General features: G+C 53.5%; 1 protein-coding gene across 3 annotated transcripts in view; it reads left to right on the top strand.

The window, feature by feature from the left end:
- Nucleotides 1–13,349, top strand: part of Gli2 (GLI family zinc finger 2) — a 243,406-nt gene that overhangs the window by 216,197 nt on the left and 13,860 nt on the right. For all 3 annotated transcript variants that reach the window (XM_047547721.1, XM_047547722.1, XM_047547723.1), the window contains exons 6-8: nucleotides 8,373–8,574; nucleotides 9,365–9,578; nucleotides 10,866–10,988. In XM_047547721.1, coding sequence (XP_047403677.1) covers nucleotides 8,373–8,574; nucleotides 9,365–9,578; nucleotides 10,866–10,988 — 539 coding nt within the window. The remainder of the gene's footprint in view (nucleotides 1–8,372; nucleotides 8,575–9,364; nucleotides 9,579–10,865; nucleotides 10,989–13,349) is intronic.

The raw sequence follows: 13,349 nt of genomic DNA, 5'->3' as shown, positions 1-13,349 counted from the left end.
AGATGCTGCAAACGGTGCTGATGCTCCCAGCCCAGGCACAAGTCCTGCTGAGCCCTGACCTGCCTCTGAGGTGTCCCCGGGTCCCCTGCCCTTCCATGAACCGTGGGAGCTAGGCTAGGCCCTGCCTGCCCTTGGATTTTCAGTGGGTCCCAGGCATGCAGGTCTGCGGAGGGTCATGTGTCAATCATAGCACAATTTTTACCTTAGCAGAGAGTCGTCCGCATGATTGCATATTTTATGTTTTTAGTGAATTCATCTTTTGGGATTAAATAAATGGACCTTAAAAAATGGAACTTCAAGCTGGGCACAGTGACACATGCCTGTAATCCCAATGACTTAGGAAGCCGAGGCAGGAGGATGGTAAGTTTGAGGCTAGCCTGGGCAACTTAGTAAGATCATGTCTCAGAACAAAATATCTTTAAAAAGGTCTGGGGGTGTAGCTCAGTGGTAAAGGATCCTTGGGTTCATTCCCCAGTACCATTAAAAAAATAAATAAAAGTAGAAACATAACTTCATATTTCCTTGATGTTGTCCTAGGGGGGTATCCCTATCTCCATCTCTATTGACCTACAGTAACCTCACTTAGGTGTGCAGATGCCCTTGTTGGGGGAAGAAAGACTGGAGGGCAGTGAGGCCTCTCTAGGGCGTCCCATGGGATTGGAAATCCAAGCCCCACCTCCCTCCCAGGACACAGGGCAAGCCAAGGGCGTTTCCTGGGCCCTGGTGCAGGTGCATGGCCTCAGCCTCCCGGTGGGGGGTGAAGGCCCATTTCCTTTCTTCTTCAGGGGCCTGATTTACAGCAGGAAGACCAGTGATGCCACTCAGGTAATAGAGACCAAGGTTATCCTTGTGTCGAGTGGCTCTCTGGAGAGTGAGGAACGCACCAGTTGTCACCTGGGCCCTCAGAGGGAATTTTCTCATGTCACGCTTTTGAATGTGGGTGATTTAACAACCGCACCGCAGCCCCATGTGCTCCCCTCCCCACCCCCACCACACTGAGGCGATTGAAATGTTTCCAATTGAAATGTCGCCTGTTTACAGCCCATATTTTCTCTGAGCTGTATATTTTATTGTCATATTGACACTAATTTGACTCGGATGTCACCTCTGTTCTGACATCGGTTTTTTATGCTGCGGGAGAATCCGGTGGGGTGGGATGCAGAAGCCATTACCTTGATCATACTACAGAGAGGCAGGAATCGTAGCAGAGGGGCTGCCAGGGACCCTAGTCAGGCAGGGACTGAGGGGAGACCCAGGCAGGTGAGACAGGCTGCCGGTCCCAGTGGGCAGGGCTGCCAAAGGGCAGCAGGGGCCACACATGGATGTGTGGTCATCTGGGAAACCCACACAACTCTTCCAGACCAACCCTGTGAAGCACTTCCCTGAGAGCCCAAAGTCCACACCATAAGTTTCTCTTGCCTCTATCACACAACTAGGAAATGGCTCTGGTGACCTCTCTACCCTGCGCCTCCTGGCTCCAGGCCCAGGTTCCTTTGGCTCCCCTGGAAGAGGGGGTAAGGGAAGTGTGTGTCCCTCTCATATTTCCCCATTTGCCCCTCGGTGTGGAGCAGGCTGAGGTCCTCAAGGTACATTCCTTAGACATGTCCCCAGTGAGTCTGGAAAATACCTGGATGAGGTTGTTGGGCCCTGCAGGGAAAGCCCCTCAGCCAAGGAGGGCTCAGGGTCCTCAAGCCCTGCCACGAAGATGTTTTCTGCTGTCCCCCACAAGAAGGTGCCCCATGCTGAAGATAGCGGGGAGCACAGAGAAGGCTCCTGGGTCCCTGTGCAGGACAAAGCTCCCTCCTGCTGCCCACCAGCAATTCCAGGTCTGCAATATCCGAGGGCTTCCCAGCCCTGACTCTGCAGAAGAACCTGCTGGTTATCTGCCCACGGCAACCTGAAGTGGGTGCTAGCCCACGTTCTGCGTGAGGAATCGTCTCAGAAACAGCTAGCCACTTGCCCAAAGTCCCCTAATGCAGAGTCATCAAGAGGGGACAGAGCCCAGGTCTGCCTGGGTCCAGTTTTGCATTTCCTGCCTTTCCCGTGGCTCCAGGGGAAGCAGCAACCCTCTCTTCTGAGCACTCTGGGACTCGTTAGGATGATCCTGCTTAGGTGGCAACTCATGACCCCTGCCCGGGTGCCACTCTCGTCTCTCACCTGGACAGCGAGCTCCTTGAAAGCAGAGCCCAGTGTTCTCCTGGTCTGCGGTCCCCGCAGTGTCTGGCTGGTGCTTGGCATGCTCTCAGCACGGCACCATGATCTGGTGGATGAATGAACAAACATGAATGAGCCAAAGAAAGAACCGGTGGAGGAACAGGGCCCAGAGACAGGTGCTGACAGGAACAGGGGGATCAGGCAACCACCCGGGTGAGGACAGGCTGGCCAGTCACCCAATGGCTGACCAGCTTTGGAACAGGCGCATCCACAGATGAATGGATGCGGTGGCTTTTGCCAGTCCCTCACCATAAATCACAGGCAAAACCACGGGAAATGAGTGCCAGGCTTTTCTTCCTATTTAGTAATTTATCAAGGGAAGAAGCGCATTAATAAACATATTTCCCTCGAGGGGTGGGAATAACAGAGATGAATATCACTGTCAGATTTGGCCTGTTTCCTCTTGTTAGGGGCACCCGAGAGGGTGGGAATCCACGTCTTAGCAGCAAAATCTTTCTTTTTTTTAAATGTATGACAAAGATATGTGTATTTCTTATTTTAGAGGCTGTTAGATCTTGTGTATTCCTCTCATATTTTCCCATTTGCCACTCAGTTAGTAAGTTACAGGAATCTTGGGGAGGATCCAGTTTCACATCTGATTTGGAAATGAGGCTTCACAAGGAAAACTTAGTGGCCACCTAGATGGGAGCTGAGGAGTGGGTGTGGAGAGCCAGATGCAGCCCAGTCATCTTCTTCTAGACCTGCTTCTCTTTCCACCATCATTGCTGTAGACTCACCCTGTCCACTCAAACCATCCTCCGGGTCCTGGAAGAAGCTGGGCTCATTAGCCATTTCATCCGGAACATCTGCAGGGTTGCAGACACCATCCTCAGTGCTTTCCATACCTCTTTGCAACAATAAGCCACACTGCACCCATTGTAGAGATGGGGAAAGAGAGGCCCAGGGAGATTAAGTAATGTGCTCCAAGGAAGTGACAGGCTTGGGGGCCAGTAGGTCCAGGCTGCCTGTGTTTTTGTGTTTTGTGTGCGTGTGTGTGTGTGTGTATCTGTCTGTCCATCCTCCATAGTCATACATCTTCCAAATCACCTGTAGTCCCCACCCTGGGCATAGGCAAGTGGTTTTGGCATCCATGTTCCTGAGTCTCAGTCTTGGTCTCCATTTCTCCTGGCTGTGTGGCCTTGAACTTGTTACTTAACCTCCCTAACCCTTGTTTTTCTTCTGTAAAACAAAGATAATAAGGGCCTCTTCCTGAAGGGGCAGGTATAACTTGCTTAACACTTTCAAGTGCTTGGATCTGGACCTAGCCCTGCCACGGAGCCATTCAAGAAGGGTTGAGTTTTGGTGGCTGTGATTTTGCTGTCCCTCGACTCTCCATGGCTGCAAGTGGGCCAGCTGTATTTTGAGTGTCGGGGATCTCATGTTGGTGGCAGGAGGATGTTTGAGTTCCTAATTCATGAAGGGGAGAGACAGAAGCAAGCTGTCAATCACAGCAACTATGCAGATGCACCAGTGTGACCCTTGTTTGGAGAGAAAGGCCTGGCTGCAGGGAGGAGCTGCCCCACTTGGGAAGGTCAGAGAAGGCTTCCTGCGGGAGGGAACCACTTGACTGAGGTCTGAGCAAGAGCAGGGGAGAGCTGGCAGGCAGAGGATGCTGCTGAACAAAGTTCCTATGCAGGGGACTGAAAAGGGGGGAAGAAGGAGGCCAGTGGGTTACTACCAAGCCCTGTAGGGCCACGATGTAGGCATTTTCCATAATGGCAATGGGTCTTCCTTGCCATAGCACTAGGGAGCTTTGGAAGGTTTACAGGGGAGGGCAGGGATATATCTGCTTTGCAAGCTGAAAAGCTCTCTTTTGCCGGAGTAAGGAAGGTGAATTGGACAGAAGTTAGCCTAGAGCTCTGGAATGATTCAAGAAGCTTTGGACTGGGTTAGGAAGTGGAATTTGAGAGAAAGGAGATTTGAAAAGGGGTTCAGGAGCTCACCTCAGCAGGTTTAGCTGTGCAGAGAAGGAGAAAGGAAGCCTCTAGCCAACACCTGGGTTTCCTGGGCTACTGTACTTGTCAAGGTCAGGAGCAGCGAGGGACAGACCAGGATGGAAGGAGGAGGCAGATTGCTGCATCAGAGCTGCTGTTCAGACAGGAGAGGACAAGCAGGCAGCTGGCTGTTTGGAAGTTCAGTATTCAGATCTCCCGTAAGTTGTGGAGAGGGAGTGTCCTCTTGACCTTGGCCTTCTCCCAAGCCTTCTGAAGATAGGCGGTATCCCTAGGGAAGCCACACAGCACGACACCTTTGGACCCAAGTTCAAATCCTCTGCAGTCCTGTGCCTGAGAGCAAATCACTACCTTCCCAAGCCTAGTTTCCTTACCTGCAAAGCTGATATTGGAAGGTGGTATTGGCTGTTAAATGAGACCAGGGACCTCAGTGTCACTAGATAGAGGCTGCCTCTGTGCTATTGATCACTCAAGAATTGAGAATAGGCTTTTACCCGAATACCAAGCAAGGAGCACACTGGTCCTGAAGGCTAACTGGCCAGGAAGTCTGCTTACAGTCTGACAACCTCCTTCAAGCATGCAGGATCATGTTTGCAGCACAGCCTCAGTGCTGGCCACATAGTGGATCTGCCCCCCTGGTCCTCTGTGCTCCCTGTCTCCATGTCAGATATGTGACCTGGGATCCTTCCTGCTACAGCACAAAGGAGGCATGAGCCACCTGCTATGCTCCAGCCCCTCTGTGGAACCAAGCAAGCAGCATCCCCAAAAGCATCTATGGAGTACCTTTTGTGTACCTATGCATGCTAGGCCATTTTCTGTCACTATAACAAAATGTATAACAGACTAGAAAATGTATAAAGAATAGAAGTTTATTGGGTCACAATTCTGGAGTTTGGGAAGTCCAAAAGCAAGGGTCTTGTTGCTGCAATGCGATGAAGGGCATCAGAGCGCCAGACAGAGCATGCATGCAAGCTAGGGTCACCCTCTTCTTATGAAGTTGCCATGCCCACCCTTGGAACCTCATCTAACCTTAATTCCCTCCCAAAGGTCCCATCTTCAAATACCATCAACATGTGAATTTGGTAATTAAGTCTCTAATATATAAACTTTCCAAGGAATCCCTGGGGAAGCCCCTACTGCTGGGCTACAGGAAGAAGCATCTCCTTGAGACTGTGGAGGAGGTTCCCCCACAACCCTTAGGCCAGGAAGGGGTTCTTGGATTTCTTTCCCAACTGCCTGCTTCGTGGATGTGGGGAGTCTGCAGAGGGGAGGAAACGGTGCCGGGGACAAAGGGCCTCTGGGCCTAGGACCGCAGTCCCTGGTTGGAGCAGTGGTGGGAGAGCTGGGGTGGGCACAGGGCACCTGGGCTGGTGGTTGATATATATATTATATATATTATTTATATATATATGTATTAGAAACTGTGTCCTTGGAAAGTTTATATATTAGAAACCAGTCTAACCAGAGCATCCCCATAGCTGTCCTCATAGAGTAAATAGCCAAAACCAAAAAACTCTGAGCTGACAAGGACAAGGGCAGAGACATGTAGAGAAGAGTATTCTGATTGGCTCAACTTTTACTCCCCCGGGAGCTTTCCGAAACTACTTCACCTTCAAGAACGAATCCCACACGACTCTGCTGTGTGCATCTGCGAACCTACCGCGGTGACTCTCACCATGGTGTACAGCCACAAGAAGTTAATTTAAAAACTAAATATGGCAGATGGCAGAAAGAGCAGAAGAGGAAAAGGAGCAGAGGTGTGGAGAAGGAAGGGGAAGGAGAGGCACTGGGGTCTGAGTTAGAGCCGGATCTATTCCGTGCTTGTATAATTATATCAAAATGGATTATACTGCCATACATAACTAAACAGAACCAACAAAATAAAATTAGAAAAGGAAACAAAGTATAGAATGTAGAAGGTCACATGCGTGTTAGCGTGGTGGACGAGTCTGGGATGCACGGGCCGCCCAGTGTCTGCCACCCATTGGATTGCAAGCCAGAGCTGCCAGGAGACCACCAGCCCAGGTGCCCTGTGCCCACCCCAGCTCTCCCACCACTGCTCCAACCAGGGTCTGCGTTCCTAGGCCCAGAGCCCCTTTGTCCCCAGCACCATCTCCTCCCCTCTGCGACCTCAGACTCCCCACATCATGAAGGAGGCAGTTGGGAAAGAAATCCAAGAACCCCTTCCTGGCCTAAGAATTGTGGGAATCCTCCTCCACATCCTTGGAGACATGTTTCTTTCTGTAGCCCACAGTAGGGGGCTTTTCCAGGGATTCCCAGGACTCCCTGGTGGTGGACAGCATGACCATGAGGCATGGTTGTCCTGCAGGCCCCCCTGGATCCCCAGCTGTGCCCCCTCTTCATTGGCAGGTGTGGATTCTGTGCACTCTCCTAGCCTTCTGGGGAGTCAGGGGCCTCAGGTTCATCGCCCCATCCCCAGTTGCTCCCACAGCTCTAGGGACAGGTGGTAACACTTGCACAAACAAACATAACCCTGAGGCCAAGAGGCCAGGACTTTGTTAGAGGAGCTGCGGGAGCATGAGGCTGAGCCAGGCGTGCCCTGTGCCAGAGCAGACGGAGGGACAGGAGGCGGGAGCCTCGAGCACAGGCAGCGGCGAGGACCTGGAAGCCACTGAGGGGCAGGCAGGGACCAGGAAGAGGCCACTGCATGAAGGGCTAGAAAGGCCCTGCCGTGAGCCAGGTCCCACATCACATAATTCACATCTCAGGGCAGCCCCGGAGGTGGGTTCTGCCGTAGACGCCTTTAAAAAGAGGAAATGGGCTCAGGCTGGGCCTGGATAGGGAAGAAACTTCAGCAGGTGCAGTGTCACCAGTGATGGTGAGACGACTCCTGTGTCTGGAGGAGAGATCCTGGATCCTACTAGGGGAGGCTGCTATAAGGGAAGCAGAGGTGGACTGGAGCCACAGGCAGGGGAGCCATGGCCCTGGTCTGGGCTGACCTCTCTCCTTCCTGAGGCCAAGTATGTGCAACAGCAGCTGGGGATGGTGGCAGTGTATCCAAAGGGTGGTCAGGTAGGGCACACGTGTGCGTGTGCATGCATGTGGGGGGTGCACATTCAAAGCAGCAAGTCCCTGGAGCCTCGGGGACTCCAGCATGGAGAGCTTCGTGTGTTGTCACACTGTCCTGCCTGCTGCTGCTCCTGTCTACTCCCTGTCCTCACAGGTTCTGGAGAGCCAGCCAAAGTCCCAGGCATCAGGCTGGGAGCACAGAGCCTGCCATCCAGGGCTCTGCTTAGCAAGTGGGCTACCACGGTGTGTGCAGGGGGTGGTAATTTTAGTGGGATCCCAGTTGCAACATGATCCATGACCTTGGAACACTTAACTCCATTCACTCTCCTGCCCCTGGGATTCTCTACAGCAATGAGAATGAGCCAGTTACTGTCACACACAATGGAATGGAGAAATCTCACAATTCAGAAAGAATTCAGACATGAAAGAGAATTTATGATTCACTTACATAAAGCTCAAAATTAGGCAACACTAAGCTGTGTGTTAGAAACTGGAAGAACAACTGTGTCAGTCAACTTTCCAGCACTGTAACAAATACCTGAAATAATCAACTTATAAAGAGAAAAGGTTTATTTTGGCTCACAGTTTTAGAGGTTTCAGTCCATAACCCACTGGCCCTGTTACTTTTGGACCTATAGTGAGGCAGCACATCATGGTGGGAGCAAAACCACTCCCCTCATGTCACAGACGTAAAAGAGAGGAGGAGGAAGAGGCCGGGCCTCACTACCCCTTCAAGGGAACCCCTCAGTGACCTAAAGCCCTCCCGCTAGGTCCCACCTCTTTAAGAGTCCACCACCTCCCAGTGGCATGGAGCTGGGGACCAAGCCTTTAACACATGACCCTTTGGGGGACCTTACAGATCCAAACTAGAGGAGTGGCTGCCCCTGGGGTGGGTCTGGAAAGGGCAGGGGGCTGGAGACACGGGCCATGCCCTGCTTGTTGTGAGAAACCACCTCTTGATTCCTTCAACACCTGTTCTGATCAGCTCCATTTGGCAGATAAATAAGCTGAGTCTGGGAGAGACATGAGCCTTGTCGGAGAACCCACAGCCAGAAAGCTGAGATTCCCACGAGAACGTCCCCGTGGGCTCTTTCTGCTCCCCGCCTGGGTGGCGCTCCCCCGTTCCCCAGCCTCCCTCAATCCTGCTGATGCCCACTCCTGTTGGCTGCTCTACAGTGTCGCGATTCTCCAGCCCACGGGTGACCCCCCGGCTGAGCCGCAAGCGGGCGCTGTCCATCTCCCCGCTCTCAGACGCCAGCCTGGACCTGCAGCGCATGATCCGGACCTCGCCCAACTCGCTGGTGGCCTACATCAACAACTCGCGCAGCAGCTCGGCCGCCAGCGGCTCCTACGGGCACCTGTCGGCAGGTGCCCTCAGGTGAGCGCGGTCAGCAAGCAGAGGGTTGAGAACTGGGAGCTGGGCCTGGGCCCCCCGGGGAGGGTCTGGCTTCTCAGTTGGTACTTTCAACCTGAGGAGAAATGATTGATTTGTGAATCCGCACTTGGGGCCTTAGCATGAATTCAAAAGCAGTAAGGAGGCCATCTAAGCAGGCCAACAGAGGAGAACGTCATCAGGACCACGCCATCGCAAGTGGTGCACAACAGGGCCGTGGCGCCCCACCCTGGGAGGCTAGAAGGGGCAAGCGGGAGGCCGTGGTGTCTTTGAGGGCCTGGTGTCCAGAGTCACCAGCGTTTCCTCAGTCCCCTGCTGTGGGAAGAGTGGCTTAGACAAGTGACCTGACAGCTTAGAAGTGCAGACATTAAATGAGAGGGAATAATGGACATAATACCTCGTCCAGGGTATGGACAAGGCTGTAACAGAACAGGCGCCAGAGCCAAATGGGATTCAGAGAGTGAGCAGTGATGTGGAGACGTGTCTCCAGAGCAGCAGAGAGGCCAAGATGTGGGGGTGAAATGGAGCCTGGCACCTGCTGGGGGACAACCTGCCAGGGGTGAAGGCTGCATCCCAGGAGCCAAGCTTTAAAGGCCCCAAAGACAGGCAAATGGGAGCTACTGCTGGTTCTTGAGTGAGGGAAAGACACAGTAATGGTGCCATTCGTACCATGCCCATCTCTGTCCCCTGGGCAGGGTCGTGCGTATCTGGGAAGTCCCAGCCTAACAGAGGCCCCCATGCCTGCTCCTCTGCCCCTGCCTGCTCTCTGTTGCAGCCCAGCCTTCACCTTCCCCCATCCCATCAACCCCGTGGCCTACCAGCAGATCCTGAGCCAGCAGCGAGGCCTGGGCTCTGCCTTTGGGCACACGCCACCCCTGATCCAGCCCTCACCTACCTTCCTGGCCCAGCAGCCCATGGCCCTCCCCTCCATCAGTGCTGTGTCCACCCAGCTGAGCAGCGGCAGCAACTGTCTGAGTGACGCCAACCAGGTAGGTGGGCCCGAGGAGCAGAGGGTGGCCACCGTGTACTCAGCTGGTCCTGCGAAGGCCATCCACTGCCAACTCATGGTGGAAGGACTCTGGGCCCCAGGCTGGATGGTGGGACGTCTTCTGGGTGAGAGAGGCTGAATGATGGAAGGGCCTTGGGCCAGGTCAGGAGCCCTGGGCTTTGTCCATGGCAAGCGTCCAGCCTCTGGGTTCTGCTGTCTCTGGTCCAATAAACATAATGAGTGGATGGAAAAACCCTCCAATTCACAGGGTCCGGCACCATGTAGGCACACCATGCACAGCATGTGAAATGAATGGATGAAGGAGCAGTGATGACATTTGTGCAGTTTCATCTTAGAGCACGCGTTTCCTGAGGGCTTTCAAACACCTTATTTGACTCTCCAATGGGCCTTAGGCACACCTGGGCATCCTAGCAAGGTACCTGGCACACATGGGTGTCATCGACACCTGGCAGCCAGTGAGGTCTTATTTTGCAGCTGGGAATTTAGAAGGACAGGGTTGTATAGACAAGGCACAGGCTTTGGAATTGTCAAATCCTGCTTGGTTCCTGATTTGCAGCAAATGAATTTACCTCTCTCAGCCTGAGCTGACTCATCCACAAATAGGGACCTGTCGCCTCAGCTGGGTCACTGTTCCTATGTGTGCACAACACCCCGTGGACCCTGGGTCCTGGGTGGTATTCAGGAAGACAATCCTAGAGCGGAAACGACCGCCCCAGGCCACTGCCTGGCGGGTGGCAGTGTCTGGATATGGCCACGTCCTGGAAGACAAGACAGGTGCGGAGTGTTCTCCCTCTACATCCCAGGGCTTCAGGTGGCCCCAGCACCTCCCCAGACAGTTCCAGTAGGCTTTTGAAGTGTCGTCTGAGACTGCAGTACTAGCCCTTCTGCCAAAAAGCCAGCCTTTGTGTCCTGCGCCCAGGACTGGCCACCCCTGCTCTGGAAAGCCAAGAAGTTGAACCTCATCAGGACACGAGCAAGGGTGACCAGCATTTTCCAAAGGGGTCTCTTTTCTATCTTCCTCCACCCCTCGGAGAGCTGGAGGTGGCAGCTGCCTGGAAAGGGAGGTGCTGGTGGCCGAGGTCTGGGCTTCTTCCTGGGTGTGCCCGTAGCTGGAGGACCAGGCTGGGAGACTCAACTTCTGATACTTCAATCACAGCGTTGACCCATATGTTCTGTGTGGGGAGGGGTCCGAGGTAGAGCCCAAACTGAATTTGGGGTGTCCCATCCTGCACCTGTGTGACAGGCTGTCCTCTGCACCTTCTCTCAGAACAAGCAGAGCAGCGAGTCGGCTGTGAGCAGCACCGTGAACCCCATCACCATTCACAAGCGTAGCAAGGTCAAGACTGAAGCTGAGGGCCTGCGACCAGCCTCCCCACTGAGACTGACACAGGTAACCTGCTGCCACCCTCACTGTCCCTGAGCTGGGACCAGACTAGCTCTCCTGGGTTGGCTGCTTTTGGGCATTTCACCTGTGGGTGAAAATGAATGATCAAGTGGATGGAAGGCTGGGTGGCTGGGTGGCTGGGTGGCTGGGTGGCTGCATGAATGAATGAGTGGATGAGTGAATCAGAGAGGGTGAGATTGTTCCCAGAGCCATGACTGTCTCACAGCTCTGTCCCCAGCAGCCTAAACATAGTACGTGTTCGTAAAATGAACGAATGAACGAACTCCCACCTACCCTTCCACCTTGTCCCTTGCTGTAGCCCTCTCTCCCCGCCTCAGTCTTGAGCAGCCTGAGCCTCAGCCAAGATGCATTGCTCACGTCCCTGAGTGTCTCAGGCCGCTTGGGTGGCCCTCCATCTTCTTCACTGTCACTGGCCCTCCAAGGTCACTGGACTTGCATCCACCCAGACGCTCAGCCTAGCTCCTGGATCACCTTGGGACAGGGAAGGAAGTATGATTTGGGGCAGGAAGAGTGAGAAGCAGCAGCTCACAACCTGGGGCTGACCTGTTGTGTGGCCAAGACCCTTGTGCAGGTCCCTCTAGAAGCTCTGCCACTTATTCTAATGCCTCAAGATGGCAGACAGGTCATCCCCACTCTTGGAGCCAGGGCCAGTCGTGCAAAGGGCATGGCATGCCTGCTGACCTTGGAGGTAAGCCACCTGGCCTACCAAGCCCTCACACACTGACCCAGTTGCCATCTGTTACTACAGAATCCCCAGGTCGGCCACCAAGGATGCTTGGTGCCTCCTGTCCCTGTCTCCCCACACCTGCCAGGCCATCCTTTATCAAGACTATAAACCATCGGGCATGCTCTGGGCACTTAATTTTCATGAAATATTGGGTCCTGTTATTGTCAGACAAACAGAGGGGTTGGTGACAAATTCTTCTCCCCTCGCTGACACCAAAACCAGTCTCTACATGATGCATGGCTTTCACGAGGCTGGCCATCATAAGGGGCCATTGAAATTGATGAGGACAGCACATATCCGAGGAAGATAAACATGCTGGAATGGCGGACAGGGCGGGAGTCAGACACTGAGCACCTGGGAGGCCCATGTCCCACCCACCAATGGGGCCCTGTGACCGCCTTTCAGCCCAGGTGGGCTGCACAGACCCCTCCTCCCTGCTTAAAGCAGCTGCTGGTGATGTCCGTGGAAGGAGCATTTTATCATGAGGAGGTGGTCCCCATGTCACTGAGCCCTGATTCACAGCAAGGTGGATAGGCCAGCCTTGCCTTGGCAGAGAATGCAGCAGAATGAATCTCTGCTCTGCTGAGCTCTCAAAATTGCAGGCAGGGTTGATGCCCAGTGTGGCCAAGGGGCCTGTGCTCATGGCCTTGGAACTTTCCTCCACTTGACACATCAGTCCACCAGCCTCTTTGGGTCTTGTCTGTAGCCACCAGAGCCTTCAGTGTATGAAAATAGCAAAATACTCCCATTTTTTCTTCAAATGTGTTAGGAGTGGCATTAGGAGACCCTGTGATCCCTTCTCCACACAGTCTCACTTCAACAATCCTCTGCTGCTAACGACCCAGGAGTAGGCGCTCCTGATGGTCCTGTTCCATGATCCCCATGCAGCCCAGTTACACATTGTTAGTTTCCTCTCAGAGAGTGCCTTATTTAAAGGTACCCTGCGAAAGAACCAAGAGCCTGTTTGGAAGAGTTCTTTGCAGTCCCAGTGGAAAATCAGGTGGGGATGTGAGTCTGCACCCCACTGCCGGGAGCCATGATCCTGATTTCTGCGCCCCTAGAAATGGACTCAGCTTGGCTAAGTCTCAGGAGCCAGTGTACTTTAGGGCTCTTGACCATGGCAAGAGATTATCCCCCTTAGCCTGCACTGTACATATTGTCCCCAGAAGCTATTTGGAAAGATACAACATTTTCCTGCTGTTTTTGAAAATAGTTTGAAATATAAAGCAAGTCTTGGTAATATCACCTGTTCACTTGGCTTTGTTCCATGCCTGCCTGGCAAATGAGTAGAAAGTCCTCCACAGAACATTGGGGCCCTGCCTCTCTCAACCTGAGCATCTGTGCCTCTCCCTGCCTTCCCAAACCCTTACAGGTTACTCTGGTCTGTCCCCATGGCTCAGAGGCTTCCCTTGGCCGGCTCTGGGTTAGCACCAGCTTGGGGGAGGAAGCCCTATAATTCACCTCCTCAAAATGGCCACATGGGCCCTAATATGAGAGACTCAAGTTCAGATCTAGGCTGCTGCAGTCTCACTGAGGGTGAGGAAGGGCGATTCAACCTCTTCCAGAGCCTCAGGTTCCCCCGCCACAATACAAGAATGCAGACGGCATTTCGGGGCTGG

Source organism: Sciurus carolinensis, chromosome 3 (assembly GCF_902686445.1).
Source record: "Sciurus carolinensis chromosome 3, mSciCar1.2, whole genome shotgun sequence".
Lineage (NCBI taxonomy): Eukaryota > Metazoa > Chordata > Mammalia > Rodentia > Sciuridae > Sciurus > Sciurus carolinensis.
This window is presented reverse-complemented; position numbering and strand designations above follow the sequence as displayed.